The sequence below is a fragment of the Symphalangus syndactylus genome, chromosome 6 (genome assembly GCF_028878055.3).
Source record: "Symphalangus syndactylus isolate Jambi chromosome 6, NHGRI_mSymSyn1-v2.1_pri, whole genome shotgun sequence".
NCBI lineage: Eukaryota > Metazoa > Chordata > Mammalia > Primates > Hylobatidae > Symphalangus > Symphalangus syndactylus.
In genome coordinates this window covers 50,721,182-50,741,722 of record NC_072428.2, presented here as the reverse complement: position 1 = coordinate 50,741,722, position 20,541 = coordinate 50,721,182, and the positions used below count along the sequence as shown (strand labels likewise).

The 20,541-nt window shown below is 39.4% G+C and overlaps 1 protein-coding gene and 1 pseudogene across 1 annotated transcript; one reads left to right on the top strand and one right to left on the bottom strand.

The window, feature by feature from the left end:
* Nucleotides 1-8,366: 8,366 nt before the first annotated feature.
* On the bottom strand, nt 8,367-9,474 carry LOC129484517 (heterogeneous nuclear ribonucleoprotein A1-like; annotated as a pseudogene).
* An 8,716-nt stretch (nt 9,475-18,190) lies between these two features.
* OR52B6 (olfactory receptor family 52 subfamily B member 6) lies at nt 18,191-19,201 on the top strand. The gene is given in 1 exon segment (XM_055282685.1): nt 18,191-19,201. A coding segment is annotated over 1 exon segment (1,011 nt).
* The last annotated feature ends 1,340 nt before the right edge of the window (nt 19,202-20,541 follow it).

The window sequence follows — 20,541 nt, the reverse complement described above, 5'->3', positions numbered from 1 at the left end:
TACCCTGGTAATGTCTAAGGAAACATTCTGGGAAGGAGGGAGGTATGTGTGTGGGGGTGGGTCTAGGGAATAGTCTCTCTGGCTTTTGTGAGCAAGAAAATATCTATTTCTTCATTCTTTGCTTATGATGCGCATATAGCATGCCATAGGACATTTGACCTGCCTTCATTGCATTGTCTCAGGAGCGAGAATCAGCTGTGGGGGACCACACAGTTATTTTCTTTTTAAGTGAATAATAACAATGTCTCTTGTCCAGAATAATTTGTGTGTTCCTTCAAGATGAAACTGATAAAAGATGAATCTTTAAAACACAATATAATTCAGTGCAAACTTCTAATGTAAATGATCTTCAACTTTCACGTAATTCAACCCTGTATATTTTGAGTGACCATTGTCCCTATGCTAATTCCTGTCTCTTCCTCCCACTCTCCTTTCTTCTTCACTCCCTATAGTAACACAAAGCTATATACTTAAAAAATTTTATCTAAATCACAATAAAATAATGTGTTATCAAACTACTCTCAAAAATACGATCAAGTTTAGGAATATGAAAGGTCATTGGGGTAAAACTAACCAAGGAGACATAAAAATCAGAGTTCAAAAGAAAAGAGCCAGTGAAGTGGTTGAAGCTCAAGTGCAGCCTTATAAGGCCTGCAGTCGTGGCCTGAGCCACACTCAGACTTGTGAATTGGGCTTCAAGAGGACTATGGCCAGTGGTAAGCAGATGAATGCTTAACAGCCAGTTCTTGGGGCTTGATTGTAGAGTGGCTGATTGAGAAAATGTAAATATTTCCACTACAGCTGACTTCACGCTACCAATTTGATGTTGACCAGTTTGCAAAATTCCTGAAAGTCAACATGTGGCTCTCATGAGCCAGTGGGAGCAGCCTCTAGCACATGACTCTTGTGACTCTAGTTAGACCTGACACACTGGGATTAGAATGATGTAACTCAAAAAGGATGTGACAATGAAGTCTCTGGGCTACAGAAATCTTGACTCATTCTGAGGTAGAATAGTGAGTAGGTAAGAACAAACATTTTGGAATGAACTTGACTTATTGTCTATATATCATCATATATTTCTTGCATAATAATGAGCATATTGTTTAACTTTTATTAAGGTAAGAGTCACATGACATAAAATTCTCCACTTTAAAGTATGTAATTTAGTAGCTTTTAGTACATTTCTAATGTTGTGTAACCATTACCAAAGTCTAATTTCAGGCCTTTTTATCACCCCAAAAAGAAACCCCATATTCACTAACTAGTCACTCTCCACTTCCTTTTCCTCCATTAACGTACTTCCTGTCTCTACAAATGTATCTCTTCTAGACATTTAATGTACATGAAATTATGCAATATGTCAGCCATTTGTGTCTGATTTCTTTCACTTGCCATATTTTCAAGATTCATTCATATTTCAGCATGTATTGAAACTTTATTCCTTTTTGTGGCTGAATATATTTTATTGTATAATTATACCACATTCATCAGTTGATATACATTTTACTTATTTTTACTTCTATTTTTGCTACTATGAATAATGGTCTTACAAGCAACCATTTACAAGTTTTTATTTGAACACCTGTTTCAGTTCTCTTGGGTATATACCTAGGAGTAGAATTGCTAGGTCAAATGGTAATTCTACATTTAACTTTTTGAGGAACACCCGAACAGTTTTCCATAGAGGCTGCGCCATTTTACATTCCCACTACCAATGTATCAGGGTTCTAATTTCTCCTCATCCTCACTTGTTATTTTCCTTTTCATATGTATATGAAATATACATATGAAACATATATATGAAATATATATATATATCACTGTCCTAGTGGAGTGAAGTAGGACAAAGTATTTTATGCATAAAGATTACAAAATCATTTCCTCTTCTCTTCCTTGTTACCCAAGTTCAAGCTAAGTTTCATTTGCCAGAGGGAATAGCATGTATAAAGTTCCAAGTGGAAAGAAAACATACTTTGTTTGAAAAACTAAAAGAAATATGGTATGATTGTAACATAAGGGCATGCAAGAGTAAGAGAAAAGAAGAAGGTTGGGGCTAGTGGACACCAAGCAATGACTGGTTGGCATCGTCATACCATAAAAGGCTATGAAAACATACATGTTAGGAAATTTGGATTTTATTCAAAGCAAATAGATCTACTGTTGAATGATTTAAAGCAGAAGAGTGAGTTGATCTAGGTTTGAGTTTAGTAAGACCGTGATATTTTCTGAGTAGCAAGTGGATGGGAGAGAAAAAACGATTGGAGGTAGCAAATTCCTAAATTAGGGTATCGAAACTTGGGAGAGCGAGACAATAGTGATCATATTTTAATGTGAAGTGTGTGGATAAATTCAAAGCATATTTAAAAGACATAATAAATAATAAACATATTTTTAAATGATTAAATAATTAAAGAAAATAAATGAGATAAGAAAAATAGACTTTGACATGGAAAACTAGTTAAATTTTGTACTGTTTAATAAGAGAGAATTCAAGATGATTTGTGGATCATGAAGCAAATAAGGAGAGAAGATGGTAATTTTTATTTGAACATGTTGATTTTGAAGTTTCAGTGGGAAATCTAAGAGTAGACATCAAATAGGAAGTTGGCTATAGGGGCAGATAAGGAATTTGATGTACAGCTTTAGACTTGGTAATTTTCAGCATAAAAATGCTTACTGAATTTATGAGCTTGCTATATCTTAAACACAGTGAGCCTCACAAGCCTGTAAATTAATTTGTTTCTTTATTTGAAAAAGAGAAAATTGAAACAGGATGAAAGGACTAAAAGAAGGGCAAAAGTTTCTGCACTTATTTATATTTTGAAATAAGCAACACCTCATTTTAGGCCATAGAATGAGTGCTTCCCATATTTATGTTTTTGATGGTAGTAAATTAGAATGCTTCCATTTGATGCCTATTATTTTCTTGCAACTTGAATAGTCCTTATCTCTCTTATCTCCTAATTCCTTTAATTGTGCTAATGAGTTTCTCCAACAGCGTTGAAATCTTAAAATTCATAAAAATTAGATTTCTCATTGGAAGACTTTCTGCTAGTGATTTACATAAGAATTATTTTAAATTTTTCACAGCCCATTTCTCCATATTCTTATCCTCATATCGCTGCATCCCTTTAAGAAAGAATAAAAGTATGACCTTGTTTCCAATCTGCTTTGTTTTTACTCCATAATTATGGAATTGAGTACAGGAGGGATTGCCCTATAGAGGCCCACAAACATGATGTAAAAAGTGTAAGAGATATTTTTGCCAAAGTGATGAGTAAGGGCAGAAAGCATGGTTGGTGTGTAAAATATGAGAATGACACTGACATGAGAACCAGAGGTGCTTAGGGCCTTCAGAAGGGCATCACTGGATGGAAGGTGGAAAACAGCATGAAGGGTGAGGATGTAAGAAATATCCATGAGGATCAGATCTGAGATAATAGTCATTACCAATATAGTAAAGTCATACCAGATATTGATGGAGATATCAGCATAGGAAAGCAGGGCCACACCTATGTGCTCACAGTATGTGTTAGAATTCATGTGTGTTCTGCAGAAGGGAAAATGCTTCCCCAGGAAATCAATGGGCAAAATGTTATTAAACCTCCAATCAATGTTTACCACAATCTTGCCAAGTGTCTGAGGTGTCAAGTCACTGGTGTATCTCAAAGGGAAACCAATGGTCATGTAATGATCAAACACCACACCCAACAAGATGGCCAAGTCCAGAAAAAAAGCTGAAATGAAGTAGACCAAAATAAAACCTGGTGAAGAATCCAAGAAATATTATTTTCTGAGCTTTCAACTAGAATATCCCAAATGTTTTGGGGAAACATGTGATGCATAATATGAGGTTTGCAGAGGCCAGTATAGAGAGGAAGAAAAACACGAGTTCATGGAGGTTGTGTTCCATAGTGATAAGGTAGAGAAGGATGACATTCCCTGCAAGGAAGACAAGGTAACTGGTAAAGGAGAGAATTCCCACCCAGATGCAGAACTGCTCCAGCCCTGGGATCCCCAACAGAATGAAGAGTCCTGGATTGAAGCTACTTAAATTCAATGTGGCCATCATGGTGATTGCCATTCGCTGAGGACAAAATGTCACGTTTGATTCTGAGACTGACTAGCCTTGAATCCATTTAAGTCTTTTTTATAACTTGGATCCCTTTGCCTTCATCATGTAACAAGCACTAAGAAAAACACAGTCTATCTCTTGTCATAACCTGTACATCATTTATCAAAGGCTGACAAAAGGTATTAATTAAGCCCATTATTTCCTGCCTATAGCCATTACCATAACCACCTTGTTAGTATATCAGGACCGTGTCCCACCAGACCCATAACCTGAGAGAATACTGGCCTTCTGTCGTCAACTAAAATTCCAAGACTGTTTTTCTCTCACCAACTAACTCAGTCTGAGATTTCTCAAGGATGTAATCTGAGGGTTCACTATGACTGTTCCTCCTCCTTCAAACCTGATATTTTGTTTTCCTACTTCTGTGATTTTTCTTTTGGAACCCCTCTTTTATCTGCCTACTCCATTTCTTCACCACTGCCTCACCTGAACCCATCCTGATTATTAATTGGAACTGTAGAACGAGAATGCTGATTCTTATTCTGGTTCTGTCAATATTTTGCAAACCTTTACCTAATTGTGCTCCCTTATTTGTCCCTGAAAACAGGAAACTATCAAGTCACTCACAATCTTGCATAAAAGTGCATAACTATTCCCTTTACGCCTACAGAATACATTTTATTTCCGTGCTCAGCAGGCAATATCTTTCCTATGTATATGGGTTCTACCTATGTGAATGTGTCTAAAATTCTCCCCCAAAGCATACCCATATAGGACTTTATATATTCTCCATCATTCTTACATCTCACTGCTTATATTTTACTCCAAAAGTGCAATCTTGCCTTCTCTCAATGTCTAAATTCTACCCCTTATTTATGATTCTTGAAAGTGCTAACGTCCTCTGAAAACCTTCTCCAGGATTACTTAACCACGTTTTGAAAAGGACTGACATATCTGTGGGAATCCAGAAGTTCAGGTGCATGTGTAGAGCTGTGAGGAGGCCCTATTCTCTCACCTGTTGCTGACCTTAACACTCCACAAAAGCGGGAAGTGGAGGCAAAGAAAGCATTCTAAACTGCACTGCTAAGTGTTTAAAGTGTGCCTCAAAATGCCAGTGAAGCCCTTCAGCAACCTGGGAGATTGATTGTTCACAAATATTTAAGAAAATCTCTGTCTGTTCATTAGCTGACCACTAAGATAACTGAGTAGAATATGCAGTGGTTGTACATGACAAACAATTAAACCTTTACAGAAATAGTCCAAAAAGTCACTTAAAAAAGAAAAACCTACAATAATTAGCAACAACAGCACATCCTGGGAATGGAGGAGAATCTACTTTCCATGGTTATCACTTTATATTATTTAAATTTTCCGGTTTTAACAAAAAAATTATGAGACATTCAAAGATATAAGACATGTGACCTATACACGGGAAAAAGAAAAATCAATAAAATCTGTCCCTGAAAAACCCCAGATGTTAGACTTACTATACAAGACTAAATGAGCTGGCTTAAATATATTCAAAAAGCTAAAGGAAATCATGTCTATGCAACTAAAGAAAATATGAGAAAAACATCACACCAAATATTAAATTTCAACAAACAGAAGCCAACTTTATAAAAAGGAGCCAAATAGACATTCTGGTGTTAAAAATTGGAAAAACTGAAGTGTGGCTGGCAAGATGGCCGAATAGTAACAGCTCCGGTTTGCAGCTCCCAGCAAGATCAATGTAGAAGGCAGGTGATTTCTGCATTTCCAACTGAGGTACCCGGCTCATCTCATTGGAACTGGTTAGACGGTGGGTGCATCCCACAGAGGGCTAACCGAAGCAGAGTGGGGCGTCACCTCACCCAAGAAGTGCAAGGGGTTGGTGAACTCCCTCCCCTAGCCAAGGGAAGCCGTGAGGGACTGTGCCATGAAGAACAGTGCATTTCGCCCCAGACACTGTGCTTTTCCCACAGTCTTCACAACCCGCAGACCAGGAGATTCCCTCGGGTGCCTACACCACCAGGGCCCTGGGTTTCAAACACAAAACTGGGTGGCCTTTCGGCAGACACTGAGCTAGTTGCAGGAAGATATGAAATGATATGAATAGACACTTCTCAAAAGAAGACATTTATGCAGCCAACACACATATGAAAAAAAGCTTATCCACCCTGGTCATTAGGGAAATGCAAATCAAAACCACAATAAGTACCATCTCATGCCAGTTAGAATGGTGATCATTAAAAAGTCAGGAAACAACAGATGCTGGAGAGGATGTAGAGAAATAGGAACGCTTTTACACTGTTGGTGGGAGTGTAAATTTGTTCAACCATTGTGGAAGACAGTGTGGTGATTCCTCAAGGATCTAGAACCAGAAATACCATTTGACCCAGCAATGCCATTACTGAGTACATACCCAAAGGATTATAAATCATTCTACTATAAAGACACATGCACACATATGTTTGTTGCAGCACTGTTCACAATAGCAAAGACTTGGAACCAACCCAAATGCCCATCAGTGATAGACTGGATAAAGAAATTGTGGCACATATACACCATGGGATACTATGCAGCCATATAAAAGGATGAGTTCACGTCCTTTGCAGGGACATGGATGAAGCTGGAAACCATCATTCTCAGCAAACTAACACTGGAACAGAAAACCAAACACCACATGTTTTCACTCATAAGTGGGAGTTGAACAATGAGAACACATGGACACAGGGAGGGGAACATCACACACCAGAGCCTGTTGCAGGGTCAGGGAGGGATAGCATTAGGAGCAATACCTAATGTATATGATGGGTTGACGGGTGCAACATACCACCATGGCACGTGTATACCTATGTAACAAACTTGCACGTTCTGCACACGTACCCCAGAACTTAAAGTATAATGGAAAAAAAAAGGAAATGCTTAAACAAAACAAAATTACATGACAAGAAAAAATATGTATGTTTCAAGGTGACTATAAATATATATATTTTTTTAATTATAGGTCGAGCACTGTGGCTCATGTCTGTAATCCCAGCACTTTGGGAGGCTGAGGCAGGCAGATTGCCTGAGCTCAGGAGTTCGCAACCAGCCTGGGCAACACAGTGAAACCCCCTCTCTATTAAAATACAAAAAATTAGCGGGGTGTGGCGTCATGCGCCTGTAGTCCCAGCTACTCAGGAGGCTGAGGCAGGTGAATTGCTTGAACCCAGGAGGTGGAGGTTGCAGGGAGCTGAGATCGCACTACTGCACTTCAGCCTGGGTGACAGAGCAAGACTCCGCATCCAAAAAAAAAAAAATTATAAAAACTAAAATTAAAAATTCACTAAAGGAATTCAAATGCAGATTTGAGCAATCAGGAGAAAGAATCCGCAAGCAAAGATAAGCTTATTTAGATTATCCAATATGAAGAATTAAAAGAAAAAGACAAAAAATAAACAGAGAATCAGAACATTTGGGACATACCCAAGTATACCACCATATTCATAGCGAGAGTCCTAGAAAGGGGGGCAAGAGAGAAAGATGCAGAAAGAATATTGGAAAACTAATGGCAAAAAAACTCCCTAAATTTGACTTTTTAAATATGACTCTACACATTCAAGAAGCTCAAAGAACTCCACGTAGGATAAACTAAGATATCCACATCATAATAATGAAAATGTTGAAAGCCAAAAGCAAAAAGAAAATCTTGAAAGCATCAAGAGAGAAGTGAGTTTGTTCCAAAACTTCTGAGCACATTTTCTTTAGAACCATTTTTATATGAAAATGCTCTCAAATAGTTCCTATTCCTCCTAAAGTATTTATCTTAATTGCCTTAGTGCCAGAGCTGGCACATAGTAAGTACTCAGACATGGCAGTATTCACTTTCCATCTCAAAGAAGTAAAGCATTTAAATAAAATGTGTCACCTCTTTGGTAAAAAATATAAAGTATAGACTTTAAAAAAATCGATAGGCTCATAACTCTTTGACCTTTGCTAGCTTGGTGGGAATATATATTCTATTTCTAGTGAGGTTGAAAATTTTTCCACACATTTCTTAGCCATTTTATTATCATTTTTATTATATTTTATAATTTCTACTTATTTCCAGTCTTTTTTAAAGACATTTATTCAGCATCACAATCAGACTATTACATTTCGAATTCAACAGCATAGGTGCAAAAAAAGTTAAAAATCTACATTATAACTCTTTGTTGGGATGCTTTACACTTTCCACAGAACAGAAACTAAAATAACCTGTTATACAATTAGTCACAAATACAGTCCTCGAGTTTTTTGCCCATAAACATGAGTATTTGTCTAAAACATGTCTTCTTTGTAGCAGCTGGGCCCTGCCACCACTGTGCTTGGCTGAGTTCACAAATCTGTTGTAACCTGTAGCTTCCCTGTCACTTCTCTTGCTCTCCTCTCCTGCTAAGCTTTGTTTCCTAATTAAAATCTTCTTCCACTGCCATAGCTGCTGCTGCTACTGGAACCACCATAGCCACTTTGATTTCGAGGTTTGGCAAAATATTGGCCTCCACCAGCATAGGGGCCAGAGCTTCTGCCTCCAAAGTTTCCTCCCTTCATGGGTCCGAAATTTGAAGACTGATTGTTGTAATTGCCAAAATCATTGTAGCTTCCACCACCTCCAAAATTGCTTTCATCATTACCAAACCCACTGTAGCCATCCCCACTGCCACCATATCCACCACCACCATGGCTGCCACTAAAGCCACCATAACCACTGAAGTTTCCTCCATGACCAAATTTGTCATTCCCACCGAAACCACCTCCATGACCACCATCAAAGTTTCCAGAGCCACTTCGACCTCTTTGGCTGGATGAAGCACTAGCCATCTCTTGCTTTCACAGGGCTTTCCTAACTTCACAGCTGTGGCCACCCACAGGATGGTATTTCTGAATGACAGTCTTATCCACAGAGTCATAGTTGTCAAAGGTTACAAAGGCAAAGCCCCTTTTCTTGCCACTGCCTCAGTCAATCACTTCAATATTCCCATACTGGTCAAAATAATCTCTCAGGTGATGTTCTTCAGTGTCTTCTTTAATGCCACCAACAAATATCTTTTTCACACTTAAGTAGGTCTTTGAGAATCTTCTCTTGAGACAGCTCTCTTTGGTTCCACGACTCTTCCATCCACCTTGTGTGGCCCTGCATTCATGGCTGCATCCACCTCTTCCACAGTGGCATATGTGACAAACCGAAAGCCCCTGGAGCACTTGGTGTTTGGGTCTCTCATTACCACACAATCCATGAGTGTTCCCCATTGCTCAAAATGGCTCCTTCCTCAGCCTCTCCTCGGTTGTTTCAAAGCTCAGCCCTCCAATGAACAGTTTCTTCAGCTGTTCGGGCTCTTTAGGAGACTCTGACTTAGACATGAGGGCAGGGAGAAGACAGACTTTAATGATGCTTCTTCGGCAGCATCCACAGGCAGAAAGGCATTTCCTTTTTTTTTTCTTAATTTTTTGGTTTTTTTTAGACAGAGTTTCACTCTCGTTGCCCAGACTGGAGTGCAATGGTACGATCTTGGCTCACCTCAACCTCCGCCTCCTGCGTTCAAGTGATTCTCCTGCCTCAGCCTCCCAAGTAGCTGGGATTACAGGCATGGACCACCACGCCTGGCTAATTTTGTATTTTTAGTAGAGACGGGGTTTCTCTATGTTGGTCAGGCTGGTCTCGAACTCCCAACCTCAGGTGATCCGACCGCCTTGGCCTCCCAAAGTGCTAGGATTACAGGAGGCATTTCCATTATTCTTATACCTATTAGTAAAACAGCAGCACCTTATTTTAAAAAGAGAGAGGAAAGAGAGAAGTGACTCATTGTGTGCAAGGGATCCTGAATAAGATGAATGCTGATAGCTCATCAGAAACCCTGAAAGTGAGCAGGCAGGAGGATGACATATTTAAAATGCTGAAAGAAAATAAATTGCCAGCTAAGAACTACATATCTGGCAAAATTTCCTTCAAATAGAAGATAATCTTCAAAAGAAGACACTCAACAAACTAGTATAGAATAAAACTCTCATAACCTGGTAAAGGTCGTCTATGAAAAATTCACAGCTCAAATAAAAGAAAATAAAAGGCACCAAGAATTGAAAGTAGTAAATAAGATTATCTCTACTCACAGATGGCCTGATCTTATATATAGAAAGTGCTGGCCAGGTGCGGTGGCTCACGCCTGTAATCCCAGCACTTTGGGAAGTCAAGGCGGGTGGATCATGAAGTCAGGAGATTGAGACCAGCCTGACCAACACGGAGAAACCCCGTCTCTACTAAAAATACAAAATTAGCCGGGCATGGTGGTGGGTGCCTGTAGTCCCAGCTACCCGGGAGGCTGAGGCAGGAGAATGGAATGAACCCAGGAGGCGGAGCTTTCAGTGAGCCGAGATCACGCCACTGCACTCTAGCCTGGGCGACAGAGAGAGACTCCGTCGCAAAAAAAAAAAAGAAAGTGCTAAATGATACACTTAAAAAATACTATTAGAACTAATAAGTGAGTCCAACAATGTTGCAGATCAATATATAACACTCAAAGTCAATATACAAAACAAAGAGCAAAAATTATAAAACACTTACAAGAAAACGTAATGGGAGACCATCATGACCTTGGATTTGGCAAAGTATTCTTAGATATGACACCAAAAGCATGAGCAACAAAAGAAAATATAGGTAAAATGTACTTCATCAAAATTAAAAAATAAATTGTTCTTCAAGGGACACCACTAAGGAAGTGAAAAAAAATGACACTCAGAATGAAAAAAAAAATTGCAAATCATATATTTGATAAGGATCTTATATCTAGAATTAATAAGCAATCTTTGCCATCTTTACAATTCAATAATAAAAAGTCAAATATCCAAAATAAGCAAAAAATTTGCATAGATATTTCTCAAAGCAGGTATGGAAATGACAAGTGAACCCATAAACAGACGATCAAAGAAATGCAAATCAAAACCACAATGAGATATCACCTCACACTTACTAAGAGATCTAGATTTAAAGTTTCAGGTAACAGCAGGTGTTGGTGAGGATGTGGAGAAATTATAATCCTCATACACTGTTGGTGGGAATGTAAAATGGTATAGCCACTTTGATAAACAGTCTAGCATTCCTCAAACAATTAAACTCAATTAGAGTTAACATATAATTCAGCAATTCCACCTCTAGATATATACCCAGGAGAAATAAAAACATATCCACACAGAAACTGGCACACAAATGTTTTATGGCATCACAATTCTTAATAGTACCCCCCAAATGAAAATAAACCAAATGTTCATCAATCCAAGGGTGGATAAATAAAATGCATTATATCCATGCAATCAGATATTTGGCCATACAAAGGAATGAAGTATTGACACATGCTACAAAATAGGTGAGCATTGAAAACAGGTTGCTGAGTTAAAGAAACCACATTGAAAGATCACAATTGTGTGATTTGATTTATATGAAATGTCCAGAATAGGAAAATCTATAAAGACAGATAATGGATTAGTGGTTTCCAGACGCCAATGGGGAGGGAAGTATGTGGTGTGACTGCTAATGAGCAAGGAGATTCTCTCTGGGGTATAAAAAATTATCTAGAATTAGTAGTAATAGTTGAAAAACCTAGTGAATAAACCAGAAGCCACTGAATTTTACACTTTAAAAAAGTAAATTTTATGGTGAGTGAATCATTTAAAAAAAAGAAAGAAAAACTAAGTTAAGCCTGGCCCAGAAAAATGAGTCATCTTAATTTTGAAAGATTCTGAGACAGATTGATACAATTTATTGTACCCTGAATACTAGTCTTTACTATTTCTGCCCTGGCTCTAGTGTTATTATTTTCTTCTTGCCCCTTAATCTATATTCTTGAAAGCATTGCCATTGTCATTTATTTCATCCTTAAAGTCCTTTCATATTCATTGTTCAATTAAGCACGCGCAATAACCTTACATACTCTCTCTCTCTCTCTAGTACTAACTACAATTTGATACTCTGCGAAGCCTCCCCTAGCTATACCAGATGAATTATTTATCTGGTTTCTGGACTCACAGCAAGTTGTACTCACTGCTGTATTGTGATTAATGATAACTGTTCATGGTAAGGAGACATGATTTCTTCAACTATTGATCTCAAATGCTGATCCAATGAAGGGATCAATCAAAAATTGTCAAATGTTTCAGTGAGCAAGACAGGGGTAATAATCCCTGTACATCCCTCCCTTTAGAATAATATATGAATGTAATAGATGTTTAGGGGCAGTGGAGGGGTAAACTAAAAGCTCTAAGGTAAAAAAGAAACATGGGTTTTCAGACAGACACAAAGAAGGTGATAAATTAAAAAACCCCAAGAGAAGAAGACTTTACGAAGGACACTAAGAAGAGAGAAAAAAAGGTGGAATTGAAGACATCGAAAAAAACTAGTGTTGGAACAGGAAATGCAAAAACAAATTTAATGAACACTCTCAGGCCAAGAGCCTCTGAGTTGTTGCTGAGCCCTTCCCTTCTTCAGATATTAAGAGTGTCTGTCAATAATCTCTTCTAACTGGCTCTATGCCAAAGCATATACGATGTGCCTTAGGTCCTTGTGTTGAATGGGACGGGGAAATCAGCCCTGATGGCAGGGGAGGGAATTGGAGCTGAGAAAGGGAAAGATACACAGAGGCAGGAGAATCCCTGCTCCCAGAGGAGAGGAGGGAATAAACACTGTATGAGGCAAGACCTAAGATTCGATTCTGTATATTAAGGAAGACTGCGCTGTGTATGAATTTTGGAATTGGGAAGCTCTGAATCTGAACAGGTGACATCAGGGAGGCAAGTCTGGGTCAGATATTTTTAGGATGAAGAGGAAGTATTAATATGGAGGAATAGGATGAGAAATGGGCAATGTTCAAAGAGGGGCAGAGAGAATAATGGGCAAGGGTAGCTGGAATGAATTGTGTTTTCCTGAGGGTGGAGTGGAAGAAGGGCAGTTTGGATGGTCACTTTCTAGGTAAGGTTGGAGAGACTGGATGAGTAAATAATCCTTGGCTCTCAAGGAGGATGCAAGAATCATAAATTACAGATAGATTATGTCCTGAGACATTGAGAAACAGTGGAAAGAAAACTACAGCATATGGGAGATCACGCATAAGGGATAAATGGGTCAAGTCCCTGGACAGAGGAGTCAGGTAAAGGATTCAAAAACAGGTGGTAGAAATTTACTAAAATAGTAGAAGGGATAATTTCTCCCATTAAAAAAAAAATGAAAGAGAATTAGAGGATGAAGGAGGATTGCCAGAGTACAGAGAAAAGAAGATAAAGGAATGTTTGCTTGATAGTCTAGATTTCTCCATCATTGCAGAGATTAGCCCATCTGCTGTACTGGGTCTTGGAGGACAGGAAGGAAGAGAAGGTTTGGAACTAACATTCATATTTTGGGACCCCAATAAGGGATAAGTCAACAGATGACAAAAAAAAGTTCTAATAGAAACTGCCTAAATTTGTAATAGATCATATATATAAATTTATCAAACAAAAATATACTGCCTAAGAATGAAAACTAGGAATACGAGCCAGGATAAGGAATTGTTAGTGACCGAGAGAATTAAATGTGGTCAGTATTATTCAAGTTTCTAACCAAGGAATTCAGCCTTGCAGAGTTGAAGCCTAAAGCCAAGTGAAAGTAAATAAAATCTGCTTCCATTCTTGTAGTTAATGTATTTAATTTTGTATTTAACTTTGAATAGTCTATCTCTGACCTGATTCTACTCTAAAACGTGTAAATTTCCACGGTGGCCAAGAGATGTTTAATTGGAAAAGATACATTAGAAAAGACAGGAGTTTCCAAAGATATCTGAAGAAGGAACTCGTGGACAAGGGGGTTAAGTATATATGGAGTGGAAGGTTTTTTAAAAAGAGCTGCCAGATAGACACTTAAAGTGGAGTTGCTCAGTTTTGAGGTGTGAAGACTTTAACGGATGCCAAAATTGGAGTGAAAACAGAAATTACTGGGATGGAGAACAGGGAGACACCAGATGGACACAGGCTACCTTGGAGGTTCATTATTTAGGAGGAGAACTGAAGTCAAGCTGGAGAAGAAAGGAGTTTGCAAGCGCTGATGTCACCAACAAAGGTGTGAACATGTAGCAGAGGATGAACATGATGAGTGATGGGTGCTGTGGGAAGAATGAGCACAACAGTGGCACCAGCTACAGACATGAAGAGAACATGAGAACAGAAGATCTATGATAAGAAACCTGTGATTTTTGTGGTACTGGTGTGCGTTGTTGTCAGTGAAAACTTACATGGCTGAGTAAGTGGGAATTGACCTCCTCCACCTTCTTTTGAACATTCATTAAGTGTAAATTCTAACCCAGTCAATAGCAAATGAGGCACAGTCCTGGCTCACAGACAGCTCACAATATATTGGGACTGAAAATATTTTAGTGCAGTACGTATAGATAGGGAGAAAGAGAGATGGCTGCAGGGGAATGCAATAGTACAGAGAAAGTTGCTGATCCAGCCATTTGGAGGGGTGAGAAATCTTTCTGGATGAGAAATATAGACTGGCTGTGTTAAAGACGAGGATGGAGGTAGAAGAAGCAGAATGTATAAAAGACCACAGGAAAAAAAGAGTAGCTTCAGGGGCATACATGCTTTCCAGTATGAGTAGAGAAAAGAGAAAGCAGGGAGGGAGAGAGAGAGAGTGTGTGTGTGTGTGTGTGTGTGTGTGTTAGTTGCATGAATCTTTCAGGCAATGGGCAGTTATTATCCTTAATCGAGATAGTGCATATGCAAAATTATCTTTTGGAAACATTGTTTAATTATGAGGAATGGTTTAGAGACTAGAAGAACTGCAGACTAGGAAACCAGTTGGGAGGTCTTTGGATAAGTGGATCTAGAGCCTGGAAAGCAACATAAATGGCAATGTAGATTTGGGCGATATTAGCACATGAAGGCTAAATGGAGCCAAGGTAGTAGATAAGATTGGTCAGAGAGAGGAAAGAGTGAGATGATTGCTACAGACCATTAGGAAACACAAACAGTAAACCATTCTGCAGGGAGAGAGATGACTTTAATGAGAGCAGGATCAGACCAAGGTACAAGAGAAGAACCGGTGGAAGGTAGAGAAATCAAAGTCAAAAGTGATCTTTCATGGAAGAATGATTTTTAAAGGAAAGAAGAGAGACAAAACAGTAATTTAAAAGAGAGTTTAGTAGAATAAAATGTTTTTATTATAGCTGTTGTTAATTTTTTGCTTGTCTTCAGGTTAAAAAGATTTGAATATTTTTTAATAATGATCCAGGAGAATAATCGATGAAACAAAGTCACTGAAGTGGTAGGAAAGAAAAGTAATTCAGAGAATAGATGGGGAAATTATTCTTGACGATATAGCTACATACATTCATACACATAAATACATGTATATACATGCATATGTACATATGTACACATATGAATGCATGCATATAAGTATGCATATGTATGTTTGTGTGTGTATGAGGTGTTTTAAAAAGAATCTAATATGTTAAATATTCATACACGAGGCCCTAGGTTCATTTCCCAGCACCTCCAAAAAATAACTCAAGAAATTTTTCTTATATTTAGGCAAAGTAAAATATGTTCCAGCTATGACAAAAGAAACATTGGAAAATAGAAAAGATACTGGCATCTCTTTCTCTGGGACTGGAGGAAATGAGGGGAGGATGGATGCAGAGATAAATAAATTTACAGGAAGGGAATAATATGAGGGATATGTTCCTGATAGTCCTGAAATGTGAGTTACAAAAGAGAAACATTCAGTGGAGAGAGAAAAACAGAATTTGGGCAGTGACAAAAGTCATATATGCCAGGCATGGTGGCTCACACCTGTAATCCCAGCACTCTGGGAGGCCAAGGTGGGTGAATTACTTGAGATCAGGAGTTCAAGACCAGCCTGGCCAACATGGTGAAACCCCATCTCTACTAAAAACACACAAAAAAAATTAGCTGGGCATGGTGGTGGGCACCTGTAATCCCAGTTATTTGGGAGGCTGAGACAGGAGAATCACTTGAACCCAGGAGGCAGAGGTTGCAGTGAGCGGAGATCACATCATTGCACTCCAGGCAGGGCGACAGAGCGAGACTCTATCTCAAAAAAAAAAAAAAAAAAAAAAGTCGTATATTCATTGTGAGAGTAGTTTAATAGGACTGAGGAGGAATTATGCGTCCTAATATGTGCTAAAGACTACTCTTGTGATTGTGTCATTTTTTTCACATCCTGACTATGTAAGCTGAGGATAATACTAGTTAGATTTAGTTGAAGTCTGAGAATTTATAGACGCAGCAGAAACCAATGGATACTAAAAGGTAATGATCCTGGCGGAAGTGATAGACATCTAGAGTAGATGGGGAAGAAAGTTCAAAAAGTTCTTACATCAGTGGCTCACAAACACTTCAGCATGAATCAGAATCACTTAGAGAGCTTGCTAAAACACAGACTGTTAACCCGACTCTAGGTTTTCTCATCCGTAGGTTTGTGGTAGGGCCGAAGAATTTACAAGTTCCCTGATGATGCTGTGGAGACCAAGCTTCAGAAGCATTGTTCTACACCTTCCTTTCTGCTCTGGATGACAGTGCTACATTTCACAGCCACAGAGGTGACTCAGGAAGTCACACGCAATTTAATAAGCCTTCCACAGAGAAAATTTAGCTTAATATACCAACAAAACAACAATTATGCTCATTTTAAAAATTAAAAAATTGTTACTTGGCCGGGTGCGGTGGCTCATGCCTGTAATCCTAGCACTTTGGGAGGCCGAGGCGGGCTGATCACGAGGTCAGGAGATCAAGACCATCCTGGCTAACACGGTGAAACCCCGTCTCTACTAAAAATACGAAAAAATTAGCCAGGCGTGGTGGCGGGCGCCTGTAGTCCCAGCTCCTTGGGAGGCTGAGGCAGGAGAATGGCGTGAACCCAAGAGGCAGAGCTTGCAGTGAGCCGAGATTGTGCCACTGCACTCCAGCCTGGGCGACAGAGCGAGACTCCGTCTCGAAAGAAAGAAAGAAAGAAAGAAAGAAAGAAAGAAAGAAAAAGAAAGAAAGAAAGAAAGAAAGAAAGAAAGAAAGAAAGAAAGAAAGAAAGAAAGAAAGAAAGAAAGAAAGAAAGAAAGAAAGACAATTGTTACTCAGAGAAGACAGTGACTTGTCCAAGATCAAGCAGCCAATAGTTAACAGGGCAGACCTCTGACCCAGGTTTTTTCACACCCTCTCCGGTGTTCTTTCTAAATGCCATAGCTACCTTAACTGCCTTCATACTTATCAGCGCATCTGTGCCTAGGGAAAAAGGGGTGCAGGGTTGGCAGTGCCCACCACCCCCAACCCTACTCTTTCACATAATCTGCTAAGCAAATTGTTGTTTAGTCCTCTTGTTGTAGGACTGCAGTCCTCTCTGCAGGACCTGGGGCTTTTGCAGAGCTCATTACAGTTCACATGCCCAAAGAGATTATAGAGATTGGTTTTGATGTTCTACCTATCCCTGTTCTTTTCTGGACCTATGGCACTGTGCTGAGTCTGGCAATGTTTTTGAGCCCTTTGGTTTCCTGAAAAATTTGTATTTTTTATTTTTTTGAGACGAAGTCTCACTCTGTCGCCCAGGCTGGAGTGCAGTGGCGTGATCTCGGCTCACTGCAACCTCCACCCTCTGAGTTCAAGCGATTCTCCTGCCTCGGCCTCCCGAGTAGCTGGGATTACAGGCGCCTGCTAGCACACTCGGCTGATTTTTTGTATTTTCAGTAGAGACAGGGTTTCACCATCTTGGCCAGGCTGGTCTTGAACTCCTGACCTCGTGATCCACAGCCTCAGCCTCCCAAAGTGCTGGGATTACAGGCGTGAGCCACTGTGCCCGGCCTAGTTTCCTGAAATTCTTAAAGCTGTGTGGAGAGGTTCTGAGTAAGAACACTGAGCCTGTCTGTGGGCAGGTCCTGTAACTGTGCAGAGCCTATGTGAATTATTTACGGAGAATATGGCTGTGTGCAGAGCCTGTGTGTGATTATCTGTAGAGATACGCCTGTGTGCAGAGGCCATAACTGTCACTGGGCCTGTAAGTATATGCAGGCCTTGTGCATATGGACACTTTTATAGACACTCTACTAATGTGTTTAAAAATCTGAAGCTCTTTTTTTCCCTATGGCACAGGTGAGGGCTCTGCATAAAATCATGGCCCTTTTTTCTGCTAACAGCATAGCTGCTATGAACAACTCTGACACTCGCATAGCAGGCTGCTTCCTCACTGGCATCCCTGGGCTGGAGCACCTACATATCTGGCTGTCCATCCCCTTCTGCATCATGTACATCGCTGCCCTGGCAGGCAATGGCATCCTAATTTGTGTCATCCTCTCCCAGGCAATCCTGCATGAGCCCATGTACATATTCTTATCCATGCTGGCCAGTGCTGATGTCTTGCTCTCTACCGCCACCATGCCTAAGGCCCTGGCCAATTTGTGACTAGGTTATAGCCACATTTCCTTTGATGGCTGCCTCACTCAGATGTTCTTCATTCACTTCCTCTTTGTGGCCGACTTTGCTGTCCTGCAGGCCATGGCCTTTGACCGCTATGTGGCCATCTGCTCCCCCCTGCGATATGTCACAATCCTCACAAGCAAGGTCATTGGGAAGATCGTCACTGCCGCCCTGAGCCGCAGCTTCATCATTATGTTTCCATCCATCTTTCTCCTTAAGCGCCTGCACTATTGCCGGATCAACATCATTGCACACACATTTTGTGAGCACATGGGCATTGCCCATCTGTCCTGTTCTGATATCTCCATCAATGTCTGGTATGGGTTGGCAGCTGCTCTTCTCTCCACAGGCTTGGACATCATCCTTATTACTGTTTCCTACATCCACATCCTCCAAGCAGTCTTCCGCCTCCCTTCTCAAGGTGCCCGCTCCAAGGCCCTGAGTACCTGTGGATCCCGTATCTGTGTCATCCTACTCTTCTATGTCCCTGCCCTTTTTTCTGTCTTTGCCTACAGGTTTGGTGGGAGAAGTATCCCACACTATGTCCATATTCTCCTGGCCAACCTCTATGTTGTTATTCCTCCTATGCTCAATCCCGTTATTTATGGAGTGAGGACTAAGCAAATACTGGAAGGAGCTAAGCAGATGTTTTCAAATCTTGCCAAAGGATCTAAATAAATGCTTTCAACTTAGTCTCAACCCTTTTCTATACCTATCAGTTGTCCTGTATTTAGCCCATTCTCGCCTCTACATCTTCCAATTATCCCTGTGTTATTCTCATCGATCTCCCAATTTATTTAAATATGTCATCTACTCAAATCCACCTCTGATTTCTTTTATTGGAAATCTTTAGTAAAATCTGTCTCGTCCTCTTACTCTTACTATTGAAATGCAATTTGATTTTCCATCACCTCAAGAAAAACTAGCTAATTAAGGGAAATGTAAGAACCAAATTTACGTTCTAAGTGAAACCTTTTTCTAACTGCTTACATTGGCTTCCTAATGTGTTCTTAATCACTTGTATATAATTTTGACATTTGCCAGTTCAGCATCTTTCTCATGATGGGAACCCCTGAGAACTGTCATGTCTAAGAATTTATAGTCTCATGGAATGATATTTTTCTTACCAGTTGCACAAATTCACGATCACATACATGTATATACCCATGTTCAGAGATACTAACACAGCAGCAGCATAAATAGGTGGACATATCCATTTATCAACTTTTATCAAATAATTCTGAACTAACCATTACCTGTTCTGGACAAAGTTTTCCCTGAAATGTAGACAATTGTATAGGACTCTGTTCCATCCAAATATGCTTTGTATTTAAAAGTCATATTCATCATTAAAATTAGAAATAAAAATACCTACTCATATCTAATACCTATGGAAGTATGTATCATTTAATAAATAGTTAAAGAAATATAAACATCTTTATGTTATTTAATAACTTGCTCAATAATAACTACTAACATCAGGAATTAGCCTAGGCTGATGTTCTCTAAGATTGAGAAGAGCAACTCAACCTGAATTTTAGCCCAAGACCAAACTATTCTTGAAAACATAGTTCGCATCTCAACCCTGCCCACTCCTATACTCAGCCCACAGTGAAAGAGCCATCATTTGAGATTCTGCCCCACGTTTCATCTAAATTACTATTTTGTTGGATCATTAGTATATTGTTTCTTGTTTTATTAAAAATCTCATCTTTGTGTCTTAACTCCCTTTCTAGAGTGTACACTTCTTGAGAAAGAAAAGATTATTTTGAAGGCTTTTTATCATATTGCCCCAAAGCATGAGAACCCTCTCATAGCAAATATGTAATATGAGTATATGTGTATAAAATCCTTCTTTAAAAAATTTAACATCACTTTTCTGTTCTAGACTCATTCTTCTTTGCAGGAGTTCTTCCTCCTGGGAGACACTGGGACTCAATGTCACGTAGAGGAGAGAATTGTGCTAGGTGCCAGGAGATATGGATTTAAAAGTTAGATGTACTACTTGGTCAATAAGC